The 12,816-nt window shown below is 52.7% G+C and overlaps 1 protein-coding gene across 1 annotated transcript in view; it reads left to right on the top strand.

Moving 5' to 3' along the window:
- Positions 1–4,057: 4,057 nt before the first annotated feature.
- IGFBP2 (insulin like growth factor binding protein 2) overlaps positions 4,058–12,816 on the top strand; it is a 64,020-nt gene continuing 55,261 nt past the window's right edge. Inside the window, exon 1 of the mRNA XM_075511933.1 lies at positions 4,058–4,610. Coding sequence (XP_075368048.1) covers positions 4,208–4,610 — 403 coding nt within the window. The 5' untranslated portion in view covers positions 4,058–4,207. The remainder of the gene's footprint in view (positions 4,611–12,816) is intronic.

Below are 12,816 nucleotides of genomic sequence, written 5' to 3'. Positions count from 1 at the left end.
CCATGAATGCACATGTCTCATGAAGAGACTTGGCACCTCCGTAATTGGATTTTAAGGCTATCTTGTTCCTTTTGAGGAGGAGCCGGAGTCCTCCCTGCAGATCAGGGCAGAGCTCCTTCTGCCCCCACTACTGACTCGCCCTGACCTTGGGCATGTCCCTCTGCCACCCTGCAGGGAGGGACGAGGGCGAGGGAGGGCAGACCCCTCACTGTCCTGCCCTGATGTGCTTCGCTGTGAGTCGGTGGCAATTCCCAGGTCCCAGTCCCTTGGCAAACCTTTACTCATGGGCAAAGTTTGCCGAATCTCCAGGGAGAAAGCAAGATGTTGGCCACCCAATACTCACATCAGTCCCAGCACGCATCCTCACAGCCTTCCCTTCCTCATCACCTGCCCCTCACCATGCCAGCTCTGGGACACAGGAGGCTTTCTCCAGCACTCACCATAAAGCACTTTTAAAATAAGAAGACTGTTTTATTCTTCTTTCCTCTTTTTTATCTTCCCCCCCGCCATTACCCACCAGGCTAAAAATGAGGGAAAGAAAAACGCAGGAGGACACATTGTTTTCTCCCCCCGCAAAACCCAGAGCTGTAAAATACTTCTTAATCATTGGGAGCAAGAGGATCTCCGTGCTGGGCCTCCACTTTTTGTTTGCGAGTTTATTTTTCCTAATTCATCCTTGACAAAGGACAGAGCCATAAAAGAATCGATCAGCACGTCTGTGGGAAAAAACTGCCCTGAAAAGGGTCGGAGGAATACTGTAGCATTTCCAAACAATTCCAAGGGCTAAAGCCTCTGTGAGATGCAGCTTCAGCTATAACTTGCCTTTCTAGGAACAAGCCTACATCTGTTTGGCAATGCCATATTTTGTAGGGTAAAATAAACCCTTGAGAACAAACAAGCCAGCTTATCCAGAGGGGTAAATGCCTGGGAACAGAGCTCACTTGTTAATCCTAAAACTGTCAGCAAAGACCCACTGGAGAAATTATAGCTGGCCACGGGCACTCAAGCTGTTTTCCCTCTGCCTCCCCGCCTCCCCCCATCCCCACAACAGCTGTAAAATCTTCTTTATTGTTCTGCTCGAGTTGGAGAGCGGCACAGAGAGGTCTCCCGGCTGAGGGCTGCAGCAGCAGGGGCAGGGGGAACATCTGATCCATTGTATCTGCACTGGCGTTATTGCTTTGGTGGCGGACAAAGAAAATGACAGCGATAAAAGAAAGCGAACAGCCCGAGCACCTACTAAAGAGGCATATGAACAGGAAATCCTGGCTTGTTCCCACATCTGAGCTGCGTACGGTTTCTTTCCCTCCAGGATCATTATGTTTAATGTCCTCCTGCAATTCAGGCAGCTGAGCCGACGGAGCCCCTTCCCTCCCCCTCCTCTCTCCCTTCCCTTCTCTCATCAGATTTTGAGCCCTCCCTGTGGAAAAATGATTTGTGCACAAGCAGCCTACACAACGGTGCTCATAAGGAATTTGCCCCTGCCAGTAGTTATTAATGGCACCCCAGTAAATGCCTCCAGCAAAACGGGCTGCTGCAAGCATCAAGTGCGTGTTGAAAAATCGGGTTTAAATCGTCCCTTGGGGAATGACCTATTGGCCACCTAAAAAATGCCGGATTGGTTCGCTGTATAATTAAGTTCAGGCCATCTCTTGTGCTTACACATGCAGAAACCCAGATGTCAGCTTGGTACGAGTCAAAGTGCTGGGCTGCTTTTAAAGCACCAGGAGAAGACAGACCGTGGGGGGCATAACATTTGCCACTGGAAGAAAACCTACTTTGAATACTTGGAATATTTAACTGACTGCAACAGATAATTAGCCAAACCCTCTTACGCCTCCAAATATAGATTCATTAGTCATATGAAAATATCTCATTGGAACCAAATGTGAGTCATTAGTGAAGTCAACAGCAGATCATAAAAAAGGTACCGAGAGCCTCTTTCCCCCCATCCCCAAAAAGTCGTGAGTGTGTGGTGAAAATAATTCCCTCCATTTTCTATTGAACATCTGCTGGCAAATCTGTTTTAAAGGGAGGCTTTTGAGGGGCTGCTTGTGTGCAGGGCTGTGCATCCCTTTTTCCCACTTTGCGATTTGTGGGAGTAATGAATGCAAAGTCTGTGCTGGGCTTCTTTCTATATATATATTTTTTTTTTTGTCTTCTTGAAGAGACTTCCTTGAGTCACTCAGGCTAAAATTCGGGTTCTGTAATACAAAAAGGGATTTTGTAACATGAAGTGGAATAAAAATATCTTCGTTACTAGCTTTTAATTTCAGGGGAACATTTTTGTTGGCTTGGAGTTTCGGAGTCCCCTACACTCAGAGCAACGAGTGCTGCAAGCAGCAATGAATGCTGCTGCCACAGGGACCCCAAAACTAACCAGATTCCTCCAGAAGTGAAACGGGGATGGTTAAAATCACCGCCCAGCTTGAGCGAGGTGCAAACAAGCAATGGTACGTTTTAAAAAGTAAAGCAAATGGGCAGCTCTTCCGTGACAAGGTATCCGCAGCATGATGGGCAGCCAGAGAAAGGGACCATGATTGATTAAACTCTTGTAAAACCCGAGCTGTTGCTTGGGAAGACCCAGGGACTGGGATGGGACCACGTTCTTGGTCCCAGGATGTATCACAGGGATTTCACGGAGCGTGCTGAATGCCGCAGACGGTCGTCCCACCCTGCGCTCGTCGATCCCACAAACAAACATGTTGTTGTATAACTCCAGGGCCATGAGTAATCAACACAAGTTGTGCTGCACGAGTCATCAACAGCAGCATTTTGCATTTTTCTTAATTTGAAGAAAACAAAACCAAAACAACAAAAAACTACAGCAGCAAATGTTAACTTTAAGTGTCCCAAAGCTGACATTCCCACGGCTGAGGGAACTCAGGCTGCCTCAGTGCCTGACTTTATACAACCCCACAACAATATTAACCAAGTTTTCCAGCTTCATTAGTTTGGTTGCATTCCCTTGGCTTTGTTGTTATTATTTTTTGTTAGTGAAAAAAAGTCACTTCTATGTAATACCCCTTGTACTTAAAATCCTCTGTGTAGCCTGTGACAGTCGGGCAGCAGGGAGAGGAAGGTGATGGGGTGTGAAATGTGCATTTCACACCAAAACCCCAAAGCCTGGAGAGCTCTGCCTCTGCACCCCTGGTTGTACCCCGGCTTTTGGGCACCCTCGCAGGGCAGTGCCGCAGGGGAGGCGCTGAGCCTGCTGCAGATGGCTTTGGTCTGGGGGTGTAAATGCCCTGCAGGGAGCCAGGCTGGAGATGCGGGCAGCCCTGTGGGCATGGAGCCCTGCGTCTCCAAGGGGGCTCACCCGACCTCAGGGTTCTGCTCCCACGGAGGCAGGGTGGCCCCCAGGCCCAGCGTTTGGTAGGGGGCTGGATGGCGGGACTCTCCCTGAGCCCAGGTTTTGCCCCGCCATCCCCATGGTGGGACCTGGCCTGTAACGTGGCTGCTTGTGCCTGGCCTGGCACTTCTGGGACAGCGGGGTAAGAGTGGGCCCCCACCTGCCCCCCAGCCCCCCTCTCGGCTCTCTCTGGGGGTGTGGAGATCACCCAGTTCCCCCCCCAGCACTAGGAGTCCCTGTGGGGCAGGACCCCAACCCTCTTGTGGGGTAGGATCTCCTTCCCTAGACACCTGTACTAGGTGTCTCTGGGGGCAGGCCCCAATCCCCCCTGTGGGGCAGGCCTCGCTCCCCTCTGGGTTTGGCGCCGCTCTACACAGCGGGGCAGACCCCAGCCTCCTTGTGAGGCAGATCCCCATCCCCCGTGGGGCAGACCCTGACTCCCACTGCAGCAGGCCCTCGGCCCGTGTTGGTCAGACCCCCATTTCCTCTTCGGAGCATCCCCAGCCTCCTGTGCGGCTGCCCCCGACCCCCTCTGGGTCTGATCCCCTCTCCCCTTTGGGGTAGCCCCCTCTCCCCTCCGGGGCAGCCCTGACCCCCGCGGGGGGGCGGCGCGGGGGCGGCTCTAGGACCCGGCGGCGCCGCGGCGCGCCCGGCCCCGCTCCGCTCCGCGCCGCTCCGCGCCGTGCCGCGCCGCGCCGCGCCGTGCCGTGCCGCGCCGTGCCGTGCCGTGCCGTGCCGTGCCGCGCCGCTCGGCTCCGCTCCGCTCCTCGCCTCGCCGCGCCGCGCCGCGCCGTGCCGCGCCGCCGGGGGGCCGAGCGGCGTGTCCACCTGCCGGCCCCGCCGCCCGTCAGTCCCGCCATGGCGCTCGGCGGGGTCGGTCGCGGCGGCGCGGCGCGGGCCGCCTGGCCGCGGCTGCTGGTGGCGGCGGCGGCGGCGGCGCTGGCGCTGGCGGGGCCGGCGCTGCCCGAGGTGCTGTTCCGCTGCCCGCCCTGCACGGCGGAGCGCCTGGCCGCCTGCCCCCCGGCCGCCCGCCCGCCCTGCCCCGAGCTGGTGCGGGAGCCGGGCTGCGGCTGCTGCCCGGTGTGCGCCCGCCTGGAGGCCGAGGCGTGCGGCGTCTACACGCCGCGCTGCGCCGCCGGCTTGCGCTGCTACCCCGACCCCGGCGCCGAGCTGCCCCTCCAAGCCCTGGTGCAGGGGCAGGGCACCTGCGCCCGCCGCCGCGACACGGCCGAGTACGGCGCCAGCGCCGAGCGCCCCGCAGGTGAGCAGCGCCCGGCACCGCGCACCCCGCGCAGCCGGCACCAGGGACCGCGGGTCAGGCACGGCGCGCGGAGAGCCGCGCTGCGAGGACGGGGCGCCGAGCGCCCTGCGCGGCGCGCTGCCTGCTAGGGAGCGGGCACCGGGCCGGGACCGGGCGCCGGCGACCCGGTGCCGCGGAGCGGGCACTGTGCACCGCGCTCCGGGCACCGGGCGCTGGGGACAGCGCATCCTGCGCTGCGCAGCGGGCATTGGGGCACTGGGCACCGCGCGCCCGGGACCGAGCGCCGGCGCAACGGGGCACCGGCACGTCCAGGGGGCAAAGGGATCCTAAAGGGTGGCCTAAGGGGATCCTCCCGGGGCAGAGGGACCCCTCGGGAGGGCAGGGAGGGGGGATCCCTGCGGGAGAGGAGGGGGAGAGAGTCCGCGGAGGGACAAAGCGGGCAGGAATGAGAGGGGCGCTGGAGGGGGGGAAGGAGCGTGAGTGCATCCCTGGTATGTGGGGAAAATGGGGTATTTGGGGGTGCAGCTACCCCGGGGGTCAGAGAGGTTTCCTTGGCAGGGGGCAGGAACCCCAGGGGTGGGGTGTAACGGGGGGGCAATGCAGGGACTGCCCCGGGGGACAGGGTGGAGGTTGGGGTCTTCCAGAGAAGAAAACCCGTGGGGGCAGATAGGGGTGAAGTTTGGAGAGATGCAGCTGAGGGTAGGGGGAGTCCTTCGGGGAGTGGAGGTTCAGATTTGGGTTTGGTGGGGGAGTAAAATCACCCTGGAGGGTGACGGATGTCCCAAAGATACGAGGAGAGGCAGTGTGGGAGGACCATGTGCTGCCTGGGGGGAAGGGGGTGGCTGAGGACTGTGGGGGCCCTGTTATGTGGGGAGCCCGTTCCCTATGGCTGCCTTCCCAGCTGAGCCCACCTTGGAGCTGGGGTGGCCGCTGCCAGCTCCCGTGGGGGTCCTGGCCCACTCTGTCTGCCCTGGTCCAGGCACTGGGTGCCAGAGGAAGAGGAGCATCCCCCAAGGGCACAGCCCCGAGGACGGGGACGCCAGCAGGCTCCTGACCTGTTGCTGCAATTGCTGTGGGAGGGAGCGCTTCTGGGGATGCCGATACAGCAGAGCTTGGTTTTATTAATGCCTCCTCTCCCTTGCGATCGGCCTCAAGCTCTTTCCCTTTCCGTGGGATGTTGAAAATTGCCGAATCAGGTCTGGGAGTAGAAACCAGCACTTTCTCCTTTGAAATCACCCCTCCTTGACTTCTACCTCCTTGCTGGTTTTGCTCACCTGGCTATGACTGGGGCTCTGACCCTGTTTGCATAACTAGTTCAGCAGCACGACTTTGAATTCCCTCCCTTCCCTCTTGTTGAGGCTTTATTTAAAAGCACTCTGAACCGGGCTGTACCTCTTGGCTTCGCTCCCTGGGAGGATGGGAGCACAGCCGGGTACCTGTGCACGCTGCTCCGGGTACCTGCACATGCTGCTCCGGGTACCTGCACATGCTGCTCCACTCGAGGGGGAGAGATGGAGAGTGGGGAGAGAAGAAAAACCAGCAGCAGGGAAAACTTTGCACATTGCAAGCAGCTGCTTCTGTGCACCCAGGCTGCGGCTGCTGCGGTCCCCACTCCTGTCCCCCCTCCTTTGCCCAGCTGTGAAGGGCTGTGGAGAGCCGGGAGTCTGGAGAACACGTTGATGTGCAGTCTTGCTTGACTACAGAATATGAGTGTCAAGGGAGTGAATTTTACACTCTCCAGAAGAAGCCAAGGGCATTTAGATTTAAGGAATCTGGCGCTGACTTCCAGGCTTATGCTTTTTACAAGAAGTTGAGGGGGAGGCGGAGAGCATTGCAGTGATGGGTTGAGAGGTGATTTTCTGAGTTAATGCTGCTTTTTTTGCTTTTATGGACTTTATTTCAGAGTTATGTTACTTCACTGGGTATTTTGCTCGATTTTATTATCTTTATTCCTTTACAATGGATGTGATTTATTTGACCATATCTCTGTGTGTAATACACACACACATAAATAGCACAGTTTAAGAACACTTTAATGTATGTGGTGCTCTGTAATGTCCATAGGGGGTGAATAATAAAAATACTGGCACATCCTTAAGCAGCGTGATGTGAAACATGCAGCTGGAATATTCACAGTCGAGCATGTCTTGGCAGAGGAGCTTAGACATCCAGAAAAGGGTTTGCTCTCTTCATATTACAAAACTTTTAACAGGTTGTTGTAGCCATTAAAAAAAAAAAACACAACCAAACCCACAACAAAACCAAAACCTGAATCTGCCAGCTTCACTTGACTCTCTTCTGTTCAGACTCGCATCATCGCTTCCATCTGCAGCGTGCCTGCAAAATGTATATATATGAGGGAGAGTTTGCTTTTCGTTTAAAGCAGTGACAGGGAAAGCAGTCTGGCACCCGAAAGAGCAGGGATTGGAATTCCCTTTCAAATGCTGATGTCAAGCTAGTTTCAAGAGTGCCCCGAGAGCAGGTTTTTGCCTGCAAAAGGCAGGTGTTGAGGCTTTTTTTTTTTTTTTTAAATGTGCTTAAAGGTATTTGCCCTTTTTCCCCTTTCCAGCTTGAAAAGGCTCCTTTGGCTGATTCAGGGCTGGAATGCAGAGCTCGTGCTATTCCTAAATTAAGAGGTTGGCAAGTTTTTTTGTCGCTGATGAGAGGCAGAAGGATTGCCCAAATGAAACAAGGAATAAAACTCTGCAAATTCTCCTGCTGTGGCTCCAGCATTGTTTAGTCTTCCACTTAGGTCTGTAAAGCCAATCCTGAAATTGTTGTAGGCGGAAAGTAACATAAACCACCATGTAGCTAGGAAGCAGGGGATGTTGCTCATTGCACAAGAGGCTTTGGGTATTTTGAAGATGTTGGGAATGTCGGAACAAAATAGCAGCAGTCTGTGGAAATCAGGCTGAGAACTTCTACCCCCCTCCCTGGGGACGCGAGTGCACGAACTCCCACCGATGGTGGGAGTGAGACGGAGGCTCAGCACCTCCAGGGATCAGGGCCTCTGAAATAGTTCTGATGCCACTGGACCACACTGTTTTACAGTTTATTTCAGGTCATCGCGTATCAAACTTTACGTACTGCTGACTGAAAATGCCTGCACTGGGGACAGAGGGTTGTTACCATGTGCGTGAAACTTGCGGAGGGTTCATGCCAGTCTCGAGCATGTTTATTCTCTCAGCACCTCAGCAAGATCGGCACGCTGTTTTGCACACAGGGAGCAGAGCGAGGACTGTCTGCACGTCATGTTAGGAGTCTGTGGCCTGGCAGATAATGTCCCAGTCCCCGATAGCCATCTTGTCTCCAAGCAGGTCTAGGGTGGCCCAGGACCAGATGGGTCCTGCAGATACAATGTGCTTTGAGAGGCATTTCAGGTCGCGTTGGGGTCTTTCAGTCTCTCCAATCTCAGCTGGAGGGTGGGGATGCTGCTTTCTGCTTTGGCCATGGCAAACTGGAATCAGGGGCTTGTGTGGTCTTGTCCAGCTGTCAGCTGCACCGTCCCTCTTCCTTCCTTCTGCTGGGTTTAGCTCTCACCTTGTGTCAGAGTAGGCTGGCTCAGGAGCTAACCCTGCAGAAAGCCAGTCCCGGGAAACAAGTCAGTGATTTTCTGTTGGATCAATGACCTGAACTGGCTCAAGGTGCAGCAGGGTGCCAGTGCTGCTCCAAGGTGGGAACTTGTGCTAGGAGGTGGGGCAGGGCAGATCTTAGCGATGTCAGCAAATGTCATAAATTGTCCTGCCCGAGTTATGAGAATAGCTGAAGAATATCCAGTTTCTCCTAATGGAGACAAGGTCCTAGGAATAAAACTTGTTCCACTCTGAAAAAAAGCTCTCAAGCCACTGTTCAAAGCTGACCAGTTAAGGGAATTTTTTTTCCCCCTTTGCCAGTGCAATTCAGTTGGGTTTGTAGTATTGTTTTATTTTGTTTTTGGGATATTTGTACTAATTCAGTGGGATCTGCCTCTGAACCCACTGCTGGCTATTGAGTCCTGCTTTGGAATCTCACTTTTTTATTAAAATAAATGTGGTTTTTTTAGTCCATGCCAGTGCAAAGTAACCTTTCCAAATGGAAAGAGAGCTGTGCAAAGAATGTGGCCCCAGGCAAACCTGAACTTGCAGGGCTGGGGTTGCCTCATTCACCTGGTCAGGGACTCCGCTTTGAACTCCCATGATAACAAAAAAATATAGTTATAAAATAGTTAACTGTTAAAAACACAGCTCGTTTTAGCATCCAACTAAAATCCTTGTTTGGGTAGCCCCCAATGCCACACATCCTTCCTTATGGGTCAAATGTCAAAACCTCCATTTCCCCTTGGCAGGCAGCTGCTAAAAGACAGTTTAATGTATTGCTCCAAAACACAGAAGACTCTGAGGTTGGAGGTAGCATAATGTGAGTGGAATTTTAACAGAAACTTGAAAACCATGCCAGTAATGCTATGAGTGCATTTTTCACATCCACTGAATTGCCAGGAAGACTTCTGCTTTTCTCCTGCTTTTATAAGGAAATGAAGCATCCGTCATGATCTGCATATGCATGTGTGTATCTGTCCTTCCGCCCCCACAACTTCTGACCCCGTCAGTGAAGTTGGCCAGATCTGGCACAGCAGTGGAGGTCCTGAAGGCACTGTGTTGCTAAAAAGTGGGTGAGGCGTAGAGGAGAGCCAGGCTATGAGTGTCCCCCTTGCCCCGTGCTAGATGCCTTTCCAGGCAGAAGAACATGAACAAGAGGGAGGTTAGTTACAAGTGCTGCAACCAGGCGTTCAGCCTGGCTTATGCAAGCTCGGACATTACTGGACATCATAGAAGCCAACTGCAAGAATCAAACCCACAGGAGCATGTTAATATGTCCCCAGCCACTACATCAGCTCTGCCCAGGCTAAACTGAATGTCTGCAGAGCTCCTTGCCATGGAAGAAATTCTTAAAAGTGAAATGCAGTTAATAACAGCTCTAAGGATGATATGTGAATAGAAAGAAACCACACAGCTCATCTGTCCTTGCTACCTCTGGGACTTTGCCAGTAGGTGGACCTTTGTGGCAGCTGTGTCTGGTCAAGAGCTAACCTGGTCAGGCCCTGGGCTGGCTGTCATCTTTAAGTATTAAGACAGTAAATAACACCTTGTGGAGCAGCTTCTTGAAAATAATGCTACCCCCTGCCCCAGTCCCACTTGAGTTTGCTGTAGGGGGGGTGATGATGGTGGGAAAATGGTGGTTTGGAGGGAAGGGGAAGCCTGGGAAGATTTCAAGGCTCTGGTCCAAAGCAGAAATGTGTTTTCATGCTGTCCCTTGGCAAATGATCCGTTTCCTTCTTGCCCTTTGCAGTTGTTTCCTTTCCTCTGGGTTTTAGGCTTATACTCGCTGAGCATGGTATTTGTCAAGGGAACAGCAAGAAGTCCCATCTGTGAGAAAGTCCATGTCGTTTGTTTTATCCACATCCAGGAATTGAGCCGAGATAAACAATTCAGGAGGCAAAACAGTGAAAACTGGAATGTGAGAGGTGTGTTTGTGTATGGCTCTGTACTAGACCTGGCTGCAGTATTAGCTGGGGCTAATTTATCTGCCCGATGGGTGGCTGTCGCTGTTACCCACAAACACGACTGGGTTTGTGAAGGCAGGGTTTCATCCCAGTGGCCAGCAAGCACTCCTGTACCTGTTTTTCCTGGTCACCTATTCAGCACTAGCGGCCTGGGAGGAACAGCAGTTTCCCTGGTAGATTTTGCGCTTCTGCTTGGATTGGGCAATTCCAGCTTTCTGGGCATGGTCACAGTTGCCTTCCCTGCTGGGGCTCCAGTTCCTTCAGGGAGAGTCTCTTGCTTTAGGCAGACAGAGTAAGAAGGTGGCCAAGGTAAAATGTAAAGATGCTATTAAAGCATTTCTGTTACAGGAGGAGGGCTGGGCTTGGTGGTGTACTGAGTTTCCAGGTATAAGAATTCCGGGTTTCTTTCCTTGAATCAGGGTGAAATATGTAACTTAGATCCAGTGGCTGCTTAGCAGACCCATTCTGTATCAGAGGGATGCAAAGCCATTGCCATTGCGCACGCTTCCGCTATTGCTTCCACCCATCTTCATCCCTGGCTCTTCCCTGGGGAGGTGCTGCCCGAATCAGCGCGTGTGTGACCGCTTTTGAGGGTGTCCTTTAGCAGCACATATTGAATACGTTGGGCTTGGCTTTCCAACTTGTCCTTGCTGACTGTCTGCATTGCCAGAAGAGGCAGGTTTGTCCCCAGTGGAAGAGTGAGGCTTTACCAGATGGTATTAGCCTTGTGGAGAAAGCTGTGTTAGGGCCCCATGTCTGCCTGGGGGAGGGAATTGCATTACATGTCCCTTTGCTGCGTGCCATGCAACAACATGATGCTTCATGGGTGCCGAGTGTGCTCTGTGATTTGCAGGCTAACCGTGGTGCATGCTCCTGATGTGGATTCAGGAAAGAAGGAAAAATCCTTGCTGGGGGTCCTAACATGTTGTGCAGATTATTCTTGGCTGCCTTTCATCCCTGCTGAGCTGATCTCATGGCAGTCATGCCCTACTCCCTCCCTGTCCTTGTGCACATCCTTGTGCTCCATCATACAGGTCTTGGTCCTTGTCTGGACCCTGGGTGAGCCACAACAGGCCATTAACCCAAAAAATTATTCACTTTTCTGGCAGGATGAGTTTTCTGCCAGTTTAGCAGATTGCAAATCCCGTTCCATTATTGCTTCCACAAAGACAAACTACCTTCAGCAGACCGAGTCTCTGACTGAAACATCCCTGCCCACCTTCAGCAGTCACTGCCAGCAAGCTGGGAGGTGTTTCTCATTCATGAACTGGCCAAGTGTGACCTCATTAAACGTGCAAGTTGACATCTAATTACAAGTGAGCGTGATGTGGTGGTTATCCTGGGCAAAGGCTTAAGAGAAAGGGTTAGTGCACAGTTATTGGAGCTTTGCTGCAGCCCAGCATTTGACAGCTTGTTGTAACTGCATTATTGATGGTCTTCTGTTTAGCGTTTTGCCCCACATGTAATGTAGTTAGATACCAGGGGGAAGATAAAGTCTCTTGCTGCATCAGCTTATGGTAGAAATAAATTGTTTTAGAAAGGAAAGGGTCAGTAATCACATGCCTTTCTTACGGACTGGAATACTGGGAAACATCAGGTCACTTTTATAAGCTTAAACTATCCTTTGACATTGCAGCTTTTATTCTGAAGAAAGCTGCACTGTGCCTCTTGGCTGGTAAGGGAACAAGTTCACTGCCTGGTGCTCTCTGTAGTCAAAGATCCCATTAATTCTGCCAGCCGCGAGGAACGATTTCTTGGTATTTCATTCTGGACTGTAATTGAGAGTGACACAAAGCGCTGGTGGGAATTGGACCGTGTTGAAATCCCTGCTTTTCCTTACAATTTTCTGCAGATAAACCAACTCAGGTGGGATGAGAGGATTTCTAATGTTCTGCCCTTGAAATTAATAACTTCTCCAACACCTTACTTGCTGGAGGCAATTTTAGAGAGGAGTTTTTGTGCCTCCTTGGAGCTTATCCTTGTAGCCAAGTGATGCAGGATACCTACACCAGTGACATGCTGTTGCAGTCACTTGCATGGTGTCGTCTGTGGGAGAGTCCCATAGTCCTATAACATAGGGAAAATTCATTGAGCCTTGCCCAGTACTTCTGCTTGAGACCACAGCAAGATTTCCCTGTAAGATCTTGCTTTTCAGCCTTCAGCCAGGGCAGTCTGTTCTCAGCTCTTCTGGCTAGTTGTAGAAGACCCAGTCCATGCTAATGGACTTCTCTTGGCTTGGTGCGGAGGTTGTCTCATAACCTTCCCATGTTTTCCTCTTGCTGTTTTAAAACTAAAAAAGGGTGGGCACCTGATGTCCACGTCCCAGGAGTGCTTGCTGTTCAGTCTGGGGGGATGGGTGGGTGCAGTGAGTTGTTGAAGGTCTTTTTGTGGTTTTGGGTGTCCTCCAAGACCTTTTTCGTACCTCCAAAGATCAAGTGCGTGTCCTCCAGTGTGACCTGTCTCCTGTAGGGTAGGGAGTGCTCTGTATTTTAGAAGTCCCAAATTTTGCTCTTGAGGGGAGTGGGACAGATCCTGAGTGGCCCCAGTGAAGGCAGAAGAGCAGAAGCAGTGAAACTGGCCAGAATCTGACCTTTTTTTGCATGTGGAAAGTTGCTTGGGGGTCATTTTCGGTTTGAATCCAGGAGGTTTTGTCTGTGGTGCTCGGCA

Source organism: Mycteria americana, chromosome 9, assembly GCF_035582795.1.
Source record: "Mycteria americana isolate JAX WOST 10 ecotype Jacksonville Zoo and Gardens chromosome 9, USCA_MyAme_1.0, whole genome shotgun sequence".
In the NCBI taxonomy this organism is placed as follows: Eukaryota; Metazoa; Chordata; class Aves; order Ciconiiformes; family Ciconiidae; genus Mycteria; species Mycteria americana.
The sequence above is the reverse complement of the archived record's forward strand: the minus strand, read 5'-3'. Positions and strand labels throughout refer to the sequence as shown.